This window comes from Leptopilina boulardi, unplaced genomic scaffold (genome assembly GCF_019393585.1).
Source record: "Leptopilina boulardi isolate dan_hultmark-lab unplaced genomic scaffold, ZJU_Lbou_2.1 LbouV2_214, whole genome shotgun sequence".
Taxonomy (NCBI): Eukaryota; Metazoa; Arthropoda; class Insecta; order Hymenoptera; family Figitidae; genus Leptopilina; species Leptopilina boulardi.
Window position 1 is genome coordinate 3,643,106 of NW_026137768.1, and position 16,452 is coordinate 3,659,557.

The following is a 16,452-nucleotide window of genomic DNA, read 5'->3' on the forward strand; positions in this document are numbered from 1 at the left end:
AGGGTTGTCTTTACCTGGCAAATATCCTTACAAGGTGGACATTTAAGGGCTCCTTTGTGCAACCATTCATTTTGCATAATTCTGATTGCAATTTCTTGTCCAGCGTGATAACAGGTGTAGGTGTAATTTGCTACCTAAAAAAGAATATTAATTGTAAAAGAAAATATTTCTTTATTGCTATGATTCTCTAAAATATTTACTATTATGTGCAGTCTTCCAGTTTCACATTTATATTGATAACAACCAGATCCCCAATGTTGCCATTCTCTAGCTTGTTTACAAGTTCTTTCTACCCACATTTGATTTGTATGATCAAAGCACCTGGAATGAGGTCCATATTTTTCCAAAGCGAAATTCTTTTCAGCAACTAAATGAAACCAAGCAGAAAATATTAGTTTTTTTTCAACTCACTGCACAAATATAATTATTAATGTACAGTTAAATTTATTTTTAAAAAAATAAATAAATAAAAATATTACATTTTTCAACTCACTGCACAAATATGATTATTAATATGCAGTTGAATTTATTTTAAAAAAGATTTCTTCTTTATGAAAATAAAAAGAAAAATTCGACTTTTCTACTCACGTGGATTGTTTTCCTCATACAAACAATGCGAACCCCTTACAACAATATTCCTGGCCCGCCAGGTAAATTCTTGAATGTAAGGACAATAATCTGCTAGAGATACCGAACCACCATAAAATTTCTCTTTTCCCGAAGGAACGTATGGAATTGAATCAAAATTCTAAAAACAGAAGTATTCTTTAATCATAAAATATCAATTATTTTGTTTCAATTTAAAGGATTAAATGTTTTTACAAAAATTTTTAATTTTTAAATTAAATGAAATAAAAATGTACCTGATATTTTTTTGGTAGTGGTTGAGGATGTTCTACTAAATTACACAAAGCTACAGAACTACGGTCATCAGTACATTCCGTTTGTAATGGATCTTGCTTCACTTTGTTGCAAAATGGATGAATCAACTTGCCCCTGAAAATTAATAAACCATCATGTTAAAGAAAATTCAATTTGTTTAAAAAAAAACTTTTAAGAGTTTCATCTACAAATTTGTTTTTTATTATTCTAAGAAACTTAAGAATACAAATAAAGTTTTTCTTAACTTACTTTTGTTCTCTGTTATTTCAAAAAGGCAGCATATTAAAAGAAAATGTTATTACTTTCATAATTAAAAATTCAACTTTTCAAAAGTGATATTTAACAAAAAAAAATATTAATTAATTAATTTTTAAAATTGTAAACTCTATGTTTATTTAATTTGAATTATTATGCTGTAAGATAACTTTGTGAGAATATCTCGTTAAACTTTCGTTAGAGATAATAGCGAAATTTCCATATAGCATATAATTTAATTTTCCATATATATATATAGAAGCCTAATCCCATATAATACGGGCATAATTACTATTAAATATTCTCTGATGGATTAACTGAGAGTGATTGGAAAATAATATATATCCATTAAAGTGTTTAAATTTCTAAATATACTGACGAGAAACGAGATGATCTTGTGGAAATCCATTCTTTACAAGATTTCATAGCAAAATCGCATCCCAAGTTTTTACCCCAGCCAAGTTCCTGAGCCATCGAATAGTTTGCGCTATACCATCCAGTATCCTCCATAAGTGCAAGAGTTATCCTCGAGTAAACAGGATTTTGTGTGTGTGTTCCAGTCATTGCTTCATTCTACGAAGAAACATTTCTTTTTAAACTTATCATAATATTCTCATATATTTAGCATACATAAATTCAAACTTTTAACATCATCAATTCTTTTATTTGTTCAATATAATTTTTAAAATACTTTTTATAACTATACATTTTTTCTAATTTATTATTTAATGACATTATACCTCAAAAACTCGTTTCTCCCAATGAGTTAAAGCTGTTCCATCCTCGCCTTGATCCTCCAATTCCGCACCCTCCAACAATTTGCAATTGAAGTGTGCACGAACTTCCTCTTGAACTCGGGGTGTTACAATCATTTGCATAGGCCTTTCCACTGTTGTGCCACGCACTTGCCAGTTTCGTCTGATCACGGTCTTAATTGTGTTTTCACTCCATTGATGGGTTTGTAATCTAGAAAAATAAAAAATAGGTACACAAAATTGGAAACCATTTCCTTTTCATATCAAAAAAATAATAGAAAATAAACTCTACAACAAGCCATCAAAAATAATTTTTTGAAATAAAATAAAAAAAAAAAAAAAAAGAAGATTGGAATTTCCAGGATCCATAATTTACAAACAATGCATCCCTTGATAACACAAGGTATCCCAGCCAAAGGAATTTTCCAATTTCGAAGGATACACACTATATAGATAAACTCCTATATGGTCGGAGAGAAAACTTTGGCGTCGAATGATAAATAGCCACACGTACGATTTGCTATTATTTCTTATATAGATAGAACAGAAATAATATTTTTCGTTCAATTTTTGAAAGGATCACTTTATAAAACTCATTTTTAATGCAAAATTAAGAAATCATATTCAATTTGATTTTTTTTCTAAATTCATGAATTTAACAAAATTGAAAAAATATTAATCATACTTTTCATTGAGTAGAGGTTTTCCAGTTTCACTTCTTCTTGGTGTCCTGGGATTACCATTTTCATCTCGATAGAAAGCATACAGACTCACTGAAAAGCCCAGAGCATGTAAAATTTCATGTTTTACTGTGCTCAGTAATGTTTCTAATTCTTGAGGTTTTGTGCTTATACTACCAGGGCACAGGTTAGCATGTCCAGCAATGGGTCTATAACATAATTTTAAGAATTCTTATTTATTTTTCACCATTAGTCAAAAATGATTGATTCAAATTTAAAGATTATTTTACCGATCCAGAGCAGCTTCCTGTTGGCAGTGAGCGGCATAAGCGACTGTCATTCCTTTGTGACATCGTTCGGTTTGCATTGCAGAAACATAAAATATGAAATCTGCATCATTGATCCCTTCACCAGCAATGCTTCCTTCAGCCACTCCGCATTTATGTCCAGTAGCATTACACGTTCTACAAACCTGTAAAAAAAAAAAGTAATTGAAAGTTTCAAACTAAAAATAGATGGGCAAATCTATAGAATCGGGCAATTTCATTTTAATTATGATAATAACAGATAAATAAATAAATATTTTGTTTATAGATATTAGTGCCATTTAAGAACATATTTAATAGAGAAAATTTATTAAATCATAATATTTATACACTTAAATTGAAGTAAAAAATTATTTATGAATTTAAGTAAACAAATTTCATTTGTTACTTTGGGTATTTTTTTCGTATAATTTTTTTAACATAAAACGAAATCATCTAAAATTTATGATAAACTATAGTTCTAAAATTGAAAAATGTATGAAATGTGGGAAAAATATGTGCTCCTTAATTAAAACTAAATAACAACTATTTAAATACTCGCTTTTTTAAATAACAGAAATTCATCAAGTTTTTTCGTTTTCAGAGGTAACGCAATTTTAATTTTTTTTTTAATGAGCATATTACGAATGAAAAAACAAATAAAAATTAATTAATTTTCAATTTCTTTAATAGCACACTCACAGATAAGATTAAAAAATAATAGGACGAATCTTGTCGTAAATGGTAGAAATAATTATTAATATTATTATTCCTGAATGCTACATAATTACTCTATATAAAAACATGTAAAATTATTAAAAACAAATTATTTTTTTAAATTTCGTCATTAGAAAAATTGACATGAACATATCTTAAGATTTAATAGTCGTCATTTTTTTTTGTATTTTAGAATAGATTCTAGCCAAGATTTAGTTTTTTAAATATAATTATTTCATCACTAAAGGAAAATGGATCACGCAAAAAATTATTTTTTCTAAATTTCCAATATTTATAACTACACGGAAAAAAAAATTTATTTGATTCAAATACTCGATTACTTGACTATTATCAAATAAATATTTATTTATATCAAATAATTATTATTTGAATCAAATACAGAAATTATTGGTTCAAATAAAATTCATTTTAATTCAAATGAAAATTATTTGGTTCAAGTAAATATTTATTTTATAATAGTCAAGTAATCGAGTATTTGAATCAAATAAAAATTTTTTTCAGTGTATAAATTAAATGGATGCGTGTAATTTAAAAACTTTCATATTTATAACGTTCTGGAGATTTGCCCAGATACTGTTTAATTTGATTTACATTAAAGATTATCTATTTAAAGTATAATTTTTAATTATAATTTTTAATTATAATTTATAATTAAATATTTACAATAACTTACGTCAAGATGTGCGTCAGGTACAACTACTTCACCACACATAGTTACAGATCGACAAGTGTCTATGCAATGTGTATGATGATCCTTAACAAAAACTTGGCTGCTTTCGCATTTTCTGCAAAAAAAAATGAAAATTTTAGTTGCTAAATAAAATTTAAATTCATTGTCTACTAATAATTGTTTTACGCACATTACGTGGGTATTTGCAAAGAAATATTATCACCTTCTCTCAATGCTTTTAAGGGGAGGGACAACTGAAATTTCAACCTTTTAAAATTGAGGCTGTTTCAGGTTGTCAATTTTTTTCCCAGTTAATATTGAGTATTTAAAACTGTAATATACTATGGGAAATTGATAAACAATTTATTAATAATTTTTAAAATAAATCTCGAAATACTAAAAGTATAAACTTCTGTCACAATTTTTATTATTTTTCATTGCTGATTTTTTATATACTCTTTTCAAGATTCTGAGCAATCAATCGTATGGAGTTTGAAAAAATTCAATTTTTTAAAAAATAAAATTTTTGAAAAATAATAAACAAATGTAAAATTTGTTAAAAATAACTTTTTTTTATTTTTCATAGTGAAATATGATTTCAGGTTCTAAAAAAATTTGTAAAAAAAAATTTTTACCCCTAAACTAATCCAATTATGTTTATTTTCAATTTGATCAATTATTCCTTAAAAATTCAACTTCTACAATTTTTATTATTTTTTATCGGTAATTTTTTTGTAGGCTTTTTTCATGATTCTGAACAATCAATCGTATAGATTTTTAAAAATTTTAATATTTTCATAAAATAAAATTTTGAAAATTGGCCCAAAAATTTTGTTTTTAATTTTGATAATTCACAAGAATTTTAGATCCAAAATAATGACAGAAAAAAAATTGACCCCCATTAAATTTCACCGATCCCTCTCCTTAAGGAGTGTTCATACTCAGCTTTTTCTCTTAAATGTACATTAAAAGAGAGTGTTTTAAAAGTGCAGTTTTAAACTCAATTTTAGTGTGTTTTAATCTCTTAAAAGCTGCGGTAGATACATCATAAGACAATTTTAGACAGATCTGATTTATAAATAAAATATTAGAAAGTATATATGACTAAAAGCAGGAGGTTTCAACCTTAGGAATGCCTTTTTTTTGGTCAATTCAGTCGAATTAATGTCTTGAAATGTACACTATTTTTTAAAGCCAGTTAAGACTCAGTGTGGCAGGCTTCCCAGGACGAACTAAAACAGGACAAGCAAAAGGCTCTGAGTAATGGTAAAAGCGTGTCACTGTATGAAGCCGCACTAACAGTATTACGTGATTCAATTAAGTTCACAGAAGGGAACTTTCTAAAAGAACGCTTGAAGCTTATTTAAGTCACATGTGGTTGTCATGTGTCACCTTTTTGTATTCTATTTATGCTTACTTGGATGATTCTACAAACGAAGGACGAAAATGAAGAAAATATGGACACAACATTTTTTTCTCATTTAAGGTCTGAAAAGGACTTTAACTTTAAGTTAATGACACTAAAAAAGATATCTAAAAGTGGCCAGACAAAATATTAAAAATTACAAAAGTTATGGTTGTTTATAAACAATTTGTCCAGGAAATTAAGATCGTGTATAGAAAATTCACATTAACACAAAAAATAATGGATGGATTTATACAAAATTTATTACTCGCGGGTTTTCTCTTGATCGCTGATTACGAATCCGAGGTCAGTTTTTCAAAATTCAAAATGTCGAATCCAATATGGCGGAATTTTTTTAAAAAAATCGTTCGGATTTGCTTGAAACTCTCTACTCGGGGGTTTTTGGGGTCGCTGAAAATGAATCCGGAGTCAGTTTTTCAAAATTCAAAATGGTGGATGCAACATGGCGGACAAATATTTAAAATCACTGGAAACTACTTACTTCAGACGAATATATTAAGTTTTTCAAAAGTCGTCCGCCATATTGTATCCACCATTTTGAATTTTGAAAAACTGACCTCTGATTCGTAATCAGCGACCCTGAAAACCCCCGAGTAATTATTTTCAGACAAATATATTAAGTTTTTTCAAAAGTCGTCCGCCATATTGGATCCGCCATTTTGAATTTTGAAAAACTGACCTCTGATTCGTAATCAGCGACCCTGAAAACCCCCGAGTAATTATTTTCAGACAAATATATTAAGTTTTTTCAAAACTCGTCCGCCATATTGTATCCACCATTTTGAATTTTGAAAAACTGACCTCTGATTCGTAATCAACGACCCCGAAAACCCCCGAGTAACGAATTTTACAAGGATCAATAAAAGGTATCGCTTTAATTAGTAATTTGTTTATATAATTTGTTTATAACAAGTTACGTGTGTTCTATTAGAACATAATTTTACAAATTGCAAATCTGTAGGAGTACTTTAAGTGTCTAATAATAAAAAATATTTCGATTTTATTGTAATATTCATACGATTCACAGGAAAAAAGTACTTTTTATTTGTTTATTTATATTAATATAATTATATATACAAAATGAAAATTAAAGATTGGAGTTTAGCAATATCTTAAAAATTTAGTGAGGATTATTTTAAGTCAAGAAAATCGAAAACTGTTAAAAAAATTATTAGTTTTACGCTGTTTTTAGTGCTTAATGTATATCCTGTCTCAAAAGTGCCAGACGAATGAGAACCAGACGAATGAGAATTTGGCAGTTTTTTTAAAAAAAAAAAGGTAGAAACAACATTAAATAAAAAAATAAGCAATTCTATCCGATAGAGAATTCAAATTTGCAATACATAAGCCTATAAAAGGACCTAAAAATAATATTTTTTTCAAAAAAATTGATGCCAAACGAATGAGAATTTGTCTGGTCACAACGCAATCTTGGTCACAAATTGAGAAATCTTGGTTAATAGAATAACAGATTAAATAAAACGCACGTGGAATCACATTTAGTTTAGTTTAATTAACAACAATAACGAACTGTAACTTCATCAGAATGTTAATTTTTAATAATTTTAACGTGTTTTCAACTGTCAGACGAATGATGACAAAATTCAAGAAGATATTTTATAAATAACGTATAGAGTAATGTCATAATTATTTCCACATTAATAATCTACAACTATTCAAAATTACTAATCCAGTATGAATTTTCCGCTAAACACTTGAAAAATAATATTTTTTCACAATATAAACTGTCAATTACACTGCGGGACATGCCAGACGAATGAGAATTTAGCACTTTGATGTGTATTTTTTGCAAGAAATATTTTTTTCATCGGCTGCTTTTTAGTGCCACAATAGAAACCATTTAGATTTACAATTTTCATAAAAAAAAAAATTATTTTTTTCAAAATTAATATACAAAATAAGCTTGACCGCTTATAATTCCCTCGTTTGTAGAATCACCCACCTACATTATCATTTTATAAAAATATTTTATTAATTCAAACGAGAATTTCAAATCATGAGGTCCTATAATAAATCTGATTTTTAAAATTTAAGAGATATACATACTACTCGGCAATTAGTTTGTCCGAGAGAGTTTTTGAAAAATTATGGTTTTAAATATAAGTCTTTTACAGAGAAACGATTTTTGTCAACGGCAATAATTTGTTCTTAGTACTTTATTAAATTCTAAGAAGAGAAGAACATAAAAGAAGCCCTACATGAGACCATTTCCCCATGGGGCTTTAGCTGAGGAGTATCAACTCCTTTCTTTCAAGTGAACTTCCGCCCTTTTCCATCCTTTTACTCTCAAGTAAAAAGTCCTTTGAAAATAGTGCAAACAGATATTTATCTCCTCTATCCAATTTATTGCGAAATAACTTTTTATATAGCCAAACACGGACATTTTTCATATTTTTTTTTCTCATATAGAACAACATTTCATACGCACTGACCATCTATAGCTATAGTTTATAATGAACAAAAAAAAAAAAACGAGTAAAAAATCTTGTTACAGAGAAAGAACACAAGCAAAGTTTATTTCAGTTCCTATATTTTTTTACTCACTTTTTTAATTTTATTATTTTTTATTTTTCATTAAAACAATGTAGAGTTTGAAATACGAATAAAAAAAATGTTTTTAAAAATAAACGTTTTACAATACTTTTATTACTCAGAAGGTACAAAAATTAAAATTGAAATAAGCAAAATTTCACCTTTAAGTATTCGATATTGGAAATTCAACTGGTGAATAATGTATGTCCTGTTTTCAGACTTACTGGCACCAGAGGTTTCTGCTTTTTGCGACGCATTTTTCTTTTTTATATTCAATAAATTATGAAAAATTAAATTTCATCAAATTTTTTTAAATTGTAAATAATAGGTTTTCTCCATTTTAATAGTTGAGAAAAAAATATATCAAAATCTACCAAAAAGTAACGTACTTTTTATTTTGACTTTTTCTTTTGTATGTATATTTTACTGATTGTCTATTCAAATCACATGTATGAGACGAGTCAAAAGGTAAAAAGTAAACTTGAATTTTTATGCTCACACAGTGAAGCAATCGTTACAAATATCAAAAACGAATTTCGTGCCCCAGTTAGTAAAGAAGTGCTGCTTTACTTGTAAAGTTGGCACAAAGCCTCAACTGTGCGAGTATCTCCTTTCTTTTATAAAATGTGTAATGTACCACATATTCCTATTTCCGTAATAAAATATGCTTTTATCTATTCTGTTCTTTATGATAAAAAAAACTTTCTTTCACAAATTTTTCCTAATAATGATACTATCAAAAAAAAAATATACAAATTTTAAAATTAATTTTATTTGAAAATTACATGTCACTGCATTTTGACAAAGGATAATATTGAAAAGTAAGTCATAAGAATTGTAAACAAAATTATTTATTATATAAAATGTTTTTCGATTTCTTAAATAAATGCAAAGTTCAACAGAAACTATTTTAAACTACGTAAAATATTTATAAGTTCGTTATCAACTGTCACAATAATTAATTTCCAATATCTCGATTACCCTAAATAATTACTATCTACGAAAATATTCATTATCTTGTAAAACCCTCACGGGACAATTTTCTTGCGAGCGACTTCATTTCAGTTTATAAAATTCTTATTTAAACTTATTCAAGTAGAAAACGAATCTCAACCAGTAACGTCACTTCAAAAGTTAATTAAGCATCAAATCAAATTCCAAGCGTGATAATCTTTAATATACTACTTCCTACGAAATCAGCGTTTTTAAATTCGATTTAAATACTCATAAAAAATATTCATAAATAATTTTAAATTCCAGAAACCGCAGACTCTCAAAATTACCAGAAAAATGTATTTACAGAGTTGAAATAATAATGTTTTATACAAATATTTGGCATTTATCTTTGCATATGTTTAGTACCATATTTCATTGTATAATATAGAAACTTAAAATAAACCTTCTTATGAGAATTTATAGTGTTTCAACAACAAGTTGATGCACACATTATTTTGAGTTATACAGCACAGAAATCAGTAGAGATGCAAAAAATTTGATACAAACATTTGCACTATGGTATCCCTTTAATAATTCATCTAACGCTCTCTTGGCTTTCAACTACATTTCTATAGATTTTTTTTTCTATTATAGAAATATGTAAAATAGATGAAAAATTTCATGACTACACTTTTTTTAATAATATAAATAAAATTTATTATGTTACCTATTCAGTCGAATGGTGTTTCTTGTCGCTCGCACCATAAGAGCCCTCTCCCAAAAATGTACAGCTTCAGGCAAGATTGTATTCTAAAATTAAATAAATTATTTTGTAAAATTTAAATAAATTAATAGTAAAAAAAAAAAAAGAAAAATAGGTTACATAAATGAAATTGAAGTTATACCAACGTTGATTCAACGAAAAGAAATAAAAGTTAAGGATTCTAATTTTTTATTTTCAAACCTTCAAAACCTGAAATAAAAAAAAGATAAGAAAACAGTATTTGTCATTATTTTGACCATTCAAGTTATTTTAGATTAAAAAATTTTTAAATTCACAAAAAATTTTAATATTTTTAGAAATTTACTGAAATTTCACTGACTTTAAGGACGTTCATCCACGGAAATGTAGACCTCTAGAAAAAAATAATTAATTAACATTTCAATAATTAAAATAATATTATTAATTGTACTTTCTGAAAGATGAGATATTAATTTTCAAGAAAAAAAATTTTAAACCTGAAAAATTTATTTATTTATACAATTTGCATAGGATAACATTTTTTTGTTGTATCGCTTCTACAGAATTTTTTAAAAATGATTCGATTTCAATGAAATATGGCTTATTTTCTTCGGAAAATGATTCTCTACAACTTCACCGTGGGATTTTTTAAACAAGCAAGCCGTTTGGAAAATATGGCTATTTGTTTAAAAAATGCAAATTTTTCTTTTAAACAAATAGCCATATTTTCCAAACGGCTTGCTTGTTTAAAAAATCCCACGGTGAAGTTGTAGAGAATCATTTTCCGAAGAAAATAAGCCATATTTCATTGAAATCGAATCATTTTTAAAAAATTCTGTAGAAGCGATACAACAAAAAAATGTTATCCTATGCAAATTGTATAAATAAATTTTGCAAGTTTTAAATTTTTTTCTTGAAAATTAATATCTCATCTTTCAGAAAGTACAATTAATAATATTATTTTAATTATTTAAATGTTAATTAATTATTTTTTTCAAGAGGTCTGCACTTCCGTGGATGAACGTCCTTAAATGAAATTTTCAGAAATTCCCTGACATTTCCCTGACTTTCCCTGACCGTTAGACACCCTGTCAATACTATAAGCCTTTTAAAACAAATTGCAAAAGGTTCCAAGACGGGGAAAGCAGTTATTTCAATTTTTTGTCACGGATTTTACAAAAATCCCGAAATTTCAAAAAAAAAATGCTATTTCCTCACCTCGGAAGCAATTTTTCTGTTTTTTAAAAGGCTTCTAGCAGTGAACTTAAATACTTATCAAAAGAAAAAAATTGCTTTCGAGGCGAGGAAATAACAATTTACTTGAAATTCCGGGATTTTCGTAAAATCCGTGACAAAACAATGATAAGTACTCTGCCGTACGAAGTAAAAACTTGGTTAACTCATATTTTGGCGAAAAATGAGTTTTTGGTATCAATGGATTCGTAGTAAAAAACGCATCTGATGGTGTTATTAAAAAATTTTTATTTAATTATTTATTGCAAGAAAATAGTTATAAAAAATTGTCGAAAACCCAGAAAATGAAGAAATACTATGCTAACTCGAGTTAAAGAGTCCGAAAATCGTAGCTCGAGCATGAGATATAAGAAACAAAAACTCAGTCAACTCGAGTTGAGTATTTTTGCTGTCAAAAACGTAGTCGAATTTCATGCATAGTTTTGAAGCGAAAACCTTAACTCGAGTTAAGTGAGTTTTTATTTCGAAAAATGGCATGAGCTAGACCCTGTATTTCGAAAGCAAACTCCTCAACTCAATCATCGTTTAACTTCGGATTCTCGTCGGGTTGTTTCGGAATCTCGCCCGCTTAAGTTTCGCTACTTTTAAAATGTTTAATTAATTGATTATTACATAAAGACTGTTGTAGTAATTATAAACAGCTGTTGTAAGTTATTTGAATATTATAAGCAAGTATAATCAATGTTTTTCTACTAATAACACCGTTTTTTACTCATGCAATCATTTTACACATTTTTAATTGTAATAAATTCTATACTGAAACATGTTGATTTAAATTTAATTTTTAAAATATTAATGAATAATAAAATAATAAATATATAAATTAATAATAATAATAATAAAAATAATCTTTATTAATCACAATCAGATTAAAATTTAACTCAGAACCAAATTTTTTATAATGTGTATAATACGTTATTCCCCCACCTCGCGTGCCAGCTTGAGTTAGGTGAGTTTTTACTTCTGAGCGGCGGCTCGAACTCGCCTACCTTTTCGAAAAGCACTCCTTAACTCGAGTTAACTAAGTTTTGCTTGTGTAAAAAAATACTTAACTCAATTATTTAATATAATTTGTTTAAATAATCAATTTTTGCCAAGGGAATTAGAAAGAAGTCTATTTATTTAGCTAGAAAGTGAAGTTAGATTAAAGAATTATTTATATTTGTTGGGCTTTTACTAAAAGTAAAGACACATTTTAATTAAAGAATGATAAAATTTATTAAGTATAAAGAGAATACAAAATTGTGTTAAAGCATTGAACCGAGAAAACGCAGTTTTCCTGTTGAAGGTTCAATCCTGACTAACTTGAGGATTCATACCTGAAAACGGCGTCTCACTTAGAGTAATAAACATGAACCTAAGTGCAAATTTTCAGGTAGACACTATCCCAGTCGAAAATCCGACGCTATGTTAAGCTGAACAAAAAGTTGTTTTGAAGTATTGAGATAACCATTAGAGAATTGTGAGACAGTAGATAACTAGCTATAGAAAACTTTCAGGAAGCCTGTTATGGCCGATTTTTCGCTTCCACGGAAAGCTTGAAAATAACAAATTTTGTACGTTTTAACCAAAGCATTCAAGTAGCTTTGAGAGAGTTATCAAAGAGTTGCAGGATTTTGCATATATAAAAAGAAAGCGTTCAGGTGGCGAAAATTAAATGAAGCGTCATGGATGTTTCAGGAAACAGCGGAAAAATGACAATGATCAAAAATTAAATTTAACCTTTCTTTCCATCTTTATTTATCTCGTAAAAATATTATGTATTAGATTATTATATTTAAATATTGAAGAATTAAAGAAAAATTATTTACGTCAGACTCGGTATTTCCACAGTCTTTTTAAAAGGGTACAATTGTTTTATAAAATATCTATTAGTGATATTAAATACTTTTTTTTAAACTAATTATTATCTTCTTTCAATTAAAAGTTAGTTGTGAATTAATTTTCTATAGTGAAATTACACAATTAATATTGATTAATAATTTAATGTTTCATGTAGAATACTTTTAAAAATTTGTAAATAAAAATACGCCGTTAAATTCATTTTCATAAATTATGAAATTCTAAAAGAATAAAGAATATATTATTTATAAAAAATATTCATAAATATCAAGTATAAAAATAATAATCTTTTTTTTTAAATATTAAATATTTTGTCTTTTTTTTAAGAAATTGTATTCATTATTCAATATAAAAGGTTTTCACCGAGTTCGTATTCCTAACCCCAAATTTTGCTCAAGTTATATATAATTTTTTTCGTATATAATTTAAGTGTTTAAAAATAAACGTTTTCTTTGAAAAATAATTTTTATATAATATATAAAGAATAATTATTAATTGTATAAAACGGATTTACAAATTACTATAGAATTTTTATGATTTTTCGATTTAGTTTAATTTAATGAAATTATTCTAGTTTTCAGGAAGTGTAAAAAAGGTAATTAAATTACATATTAATTTGCAACTTGTGAAAAGCAAATAGAATTGCTTTCTTACACATTAAACCAAGCATTAGGAAAGCATTCACCAAGCAAACTGGTAGACCTTTTGCTAGAAGCTGTCCACAGATATTCAACAAGCTGTAGAAAAAGCTTCCCGTTCAGAAGTTAGAAAGCAAATATCACAGAATTTTAGGTCTAATGTATAAATAGTTGCCATGAAGCTTTTGAAACCTTCATAACAGTTACCTGAAGGCCATGTGAACCCTTCAGGGAAACTTACGATTTTCGACTGGGATGCGCAGTGAAAACTGAAAACTAACCTAATGGAACTTAGAACGAGAAATTATCTGTTTTTTAACAATATTACATTAGGTTTTTTAAGACAAACAGTCTTTCGTCATTTTCTCGGTTTCACGAAAATATGAGTTAAGTAAGTTTTTATTTCGTACGGCAGTACTGTTTTCTTACCTTTTTTTTATTTCAGGTTTTGGAGGGTTGAAAATAAACAAATTTCATTGATGAGAATTAAAATCCTTAACTTCAATTTTTTTCGTTGAATCAACGTTGGTAACTTCAGTTTCATTTACATAATTGGTTCTTCTTTTCCGCAAATAGAAACGTGTAAACTTTTTAATTGAAATAATAAATGCCGGAATCACTATATAAGTGAGGAAAGTTTATAACTTTTTTTGTCTTCATTACTTCTCACGAAAATCCCAATTGCAGAAGAGAGGAAATTAGAGAAATAAGGCGCAGCCAAATTACTTACAGCTGCTGTGAAAATAAATGATCGTTATGAAACATTGAACTTGACAGACGATCCATTAAAATCTCAAATTAATGAGATCCCCTTATTTATTAAGACTATAAAATACATAGGTCCCAATGAAACAATAATACCGATAAAACTTTTATTAAGATTTCTGCAATTAAATAAGAGATGTACAAGAACATTTATCGCAATAAGATATTGCAATAAAAAAAAATAATTTTATTGATAGTATAGTCATATCAATGTCATAAAGCTACATAGCCGGAAAACAATGTACATCAATAAAAGCCTTTTTATTGAAAAAATCATAAAAAATAACATTGTCGGTGTTTAACACCAACACTTTTCTTTTCTTATCCTTTTTCTCTTTTTTCCATTTTTATTAAAGCAGCTTTTCTTCATGTAGAATAATAAAATATTTTTATGCAGTAAAAATTATAATTATTTAAAAAAAATTCTATAAAAATTGTTATAATCAAAACTTTTATAGAGATTTTATTAATTAACGTCATTTATTGTTATTAGAGTAAAAGAGAAATTTATTTATTTTTCATTTTTTTTTCATTAAGAATAAACACCATTGAAAACATATTCACTTTTCCAATGAAGAAAAAAGCAATTACTAAAAACTGCTGTTAAATATGAAATACTATACTTGTAAATATTTAAACTACAGGAAGAAGCTTCATGATATTATCCTCTTTTTACTTTAGCTAAAGAGCAAAGCATGTGCTATGAATAAAATGCTACTTATCGAGATCGTAAATTCGAAAGAGCAAGCGGAGCGCAAGTTAACTTGTCCAAAGTAGACCGACTATTCGTTTATTCAAGTTCAGCTGTGGCTCTTGATTTATTCACAACAGAAATTTTCACCGCCATGCGATTTTCATTTTATATATTATTCTCCGAATAATTATCGCTCTGCGCTAAGTAAATGAATCTATAATGACTTGCGCACATCTTATTAATGAAATAAATTTATTATGCCACGTGATTAATATATTTTAGTTTTTAAGTGCCTCAAAATATTTTTTCCTTTAGAATTTGTTTATTCGCAAAAAAATAAAACTAATTAAATTAATTTTTGGAACAATACAAACTCAGAAAAAGTTTATTTCTTGTAAAGTCTTTTGAATTTTCTATATATAAAAGAATGATTATACAAAAGAATAAGAGTTATTTATATTACAAAACTTTATATGCAAAGAAAACAAGTATTTCATAAACTACATGGAATTTAATACAATTTTGTACCACGAAGTAATAAGTACTTGAATCGAATTTATTATAAAAAACAGAAAATTTCAAATAAAATTTCAAAACTTTAATAAAAATGTAATAAACATTACAACTTTATATAATAAAAAATTGCATTACTTACATTAATGAGCTCAAATTTTTCATTGTCCAGCCTGCAATAAAAAAATTTAATTAATGGTCTGTCAAAAAAAAAAAATTAGTGATTTATTTAAACTACTAAATAATAGTTTAAACTATAAATTTAAATGAAGGTAGAAAGAGTGGAATTAAAAGAAATGTAAAATTGCTTCTTTACAAAGCCTTTTTGAACTCATTAGTTAACATTTTAATTGTTGCAACACGCCTCTACAAAGTAAAAAAAAAAGTGTAACTTTAAAGTAATTTAAACACTCTTTTGTTATAGTGGAAAAATTAGAGTCGAATCTATTATCACTAATTTCCATTTGAACTTTTATCAAAGGGTTCTTAAATTTACTTGCCTACATTTAAAAATACTTTTATAATTAAAATTTTTTATAGACTCGCGAATTTAAAATAATAACCCAAAAAGTAACGTTATTATTAACATATACACAGAAAATTATAAGGTATTAAAATAAGCTGCAACGCTTATTATTTTAATCCAATTTTGCTTATTTTAATACCAAAATGGATAAAAATAAGCAGCTTATTTTAATGCCTTTTAATTTTCTGTGTAATTAATTCAAAATTTCTTCTGAAAAAATGCACCCAAGATTTTTTCAGTGTAGAGTCACAGAGAATCTTTGACGCACTTTAAAGTTG

The 16,452-nt window shown here is 26.9% G+C and overlaps 1 protein-coding gene across 1 annotated transcript in view; it reads right to left on the reverse strand.

The window, feature by feature from the left end:
- LOC127279050 (leishmanolysin-like peptidase) overlaps positions 1-16,452 on the reverse strand; it is a 62,785-nt gene that overhangs the window by 1,977 nt on the left and 44,356 nt on the right. The window contains exons 3-13 of the mRNA XM_051301156.1: positions 15,791-15,821; positions 9,928-10,010; positions 4,289-4,400; positions 2,863-3,044; positions 2,578-2,781; positions 1,878-2,103; positions 1,517-1,710; positions 864-996; positions 589-748; positions 201-367; positions 15-134 (exon numbers count right to left, since the gene is read on the reverse strand). Coding sequence (XP_051157113.1) covers positions 15-134; positions 201-367; positions 589-748; positions 864-996; positions 1,517-1,710; positions 1,878-2,103; positions 2,578-2,781; positions 2,863-3,044; positions 4,289-4,400; positions 9,928-10,010; positions 15,791-15,821 — 1,612 coding nt within the window. The remainder of the gene's footprint in view (positions 1-14; positions 135-200; positions 368-588; positions 749-863; positions 997-1,516; positions 1,711-1,877; positions 2,104-2,577; positions 2,782-2,862; positions 3,045-4,288; positions 4,401-9,927; positions 10,011-15,790; positions 15,822-16,452) is intronic.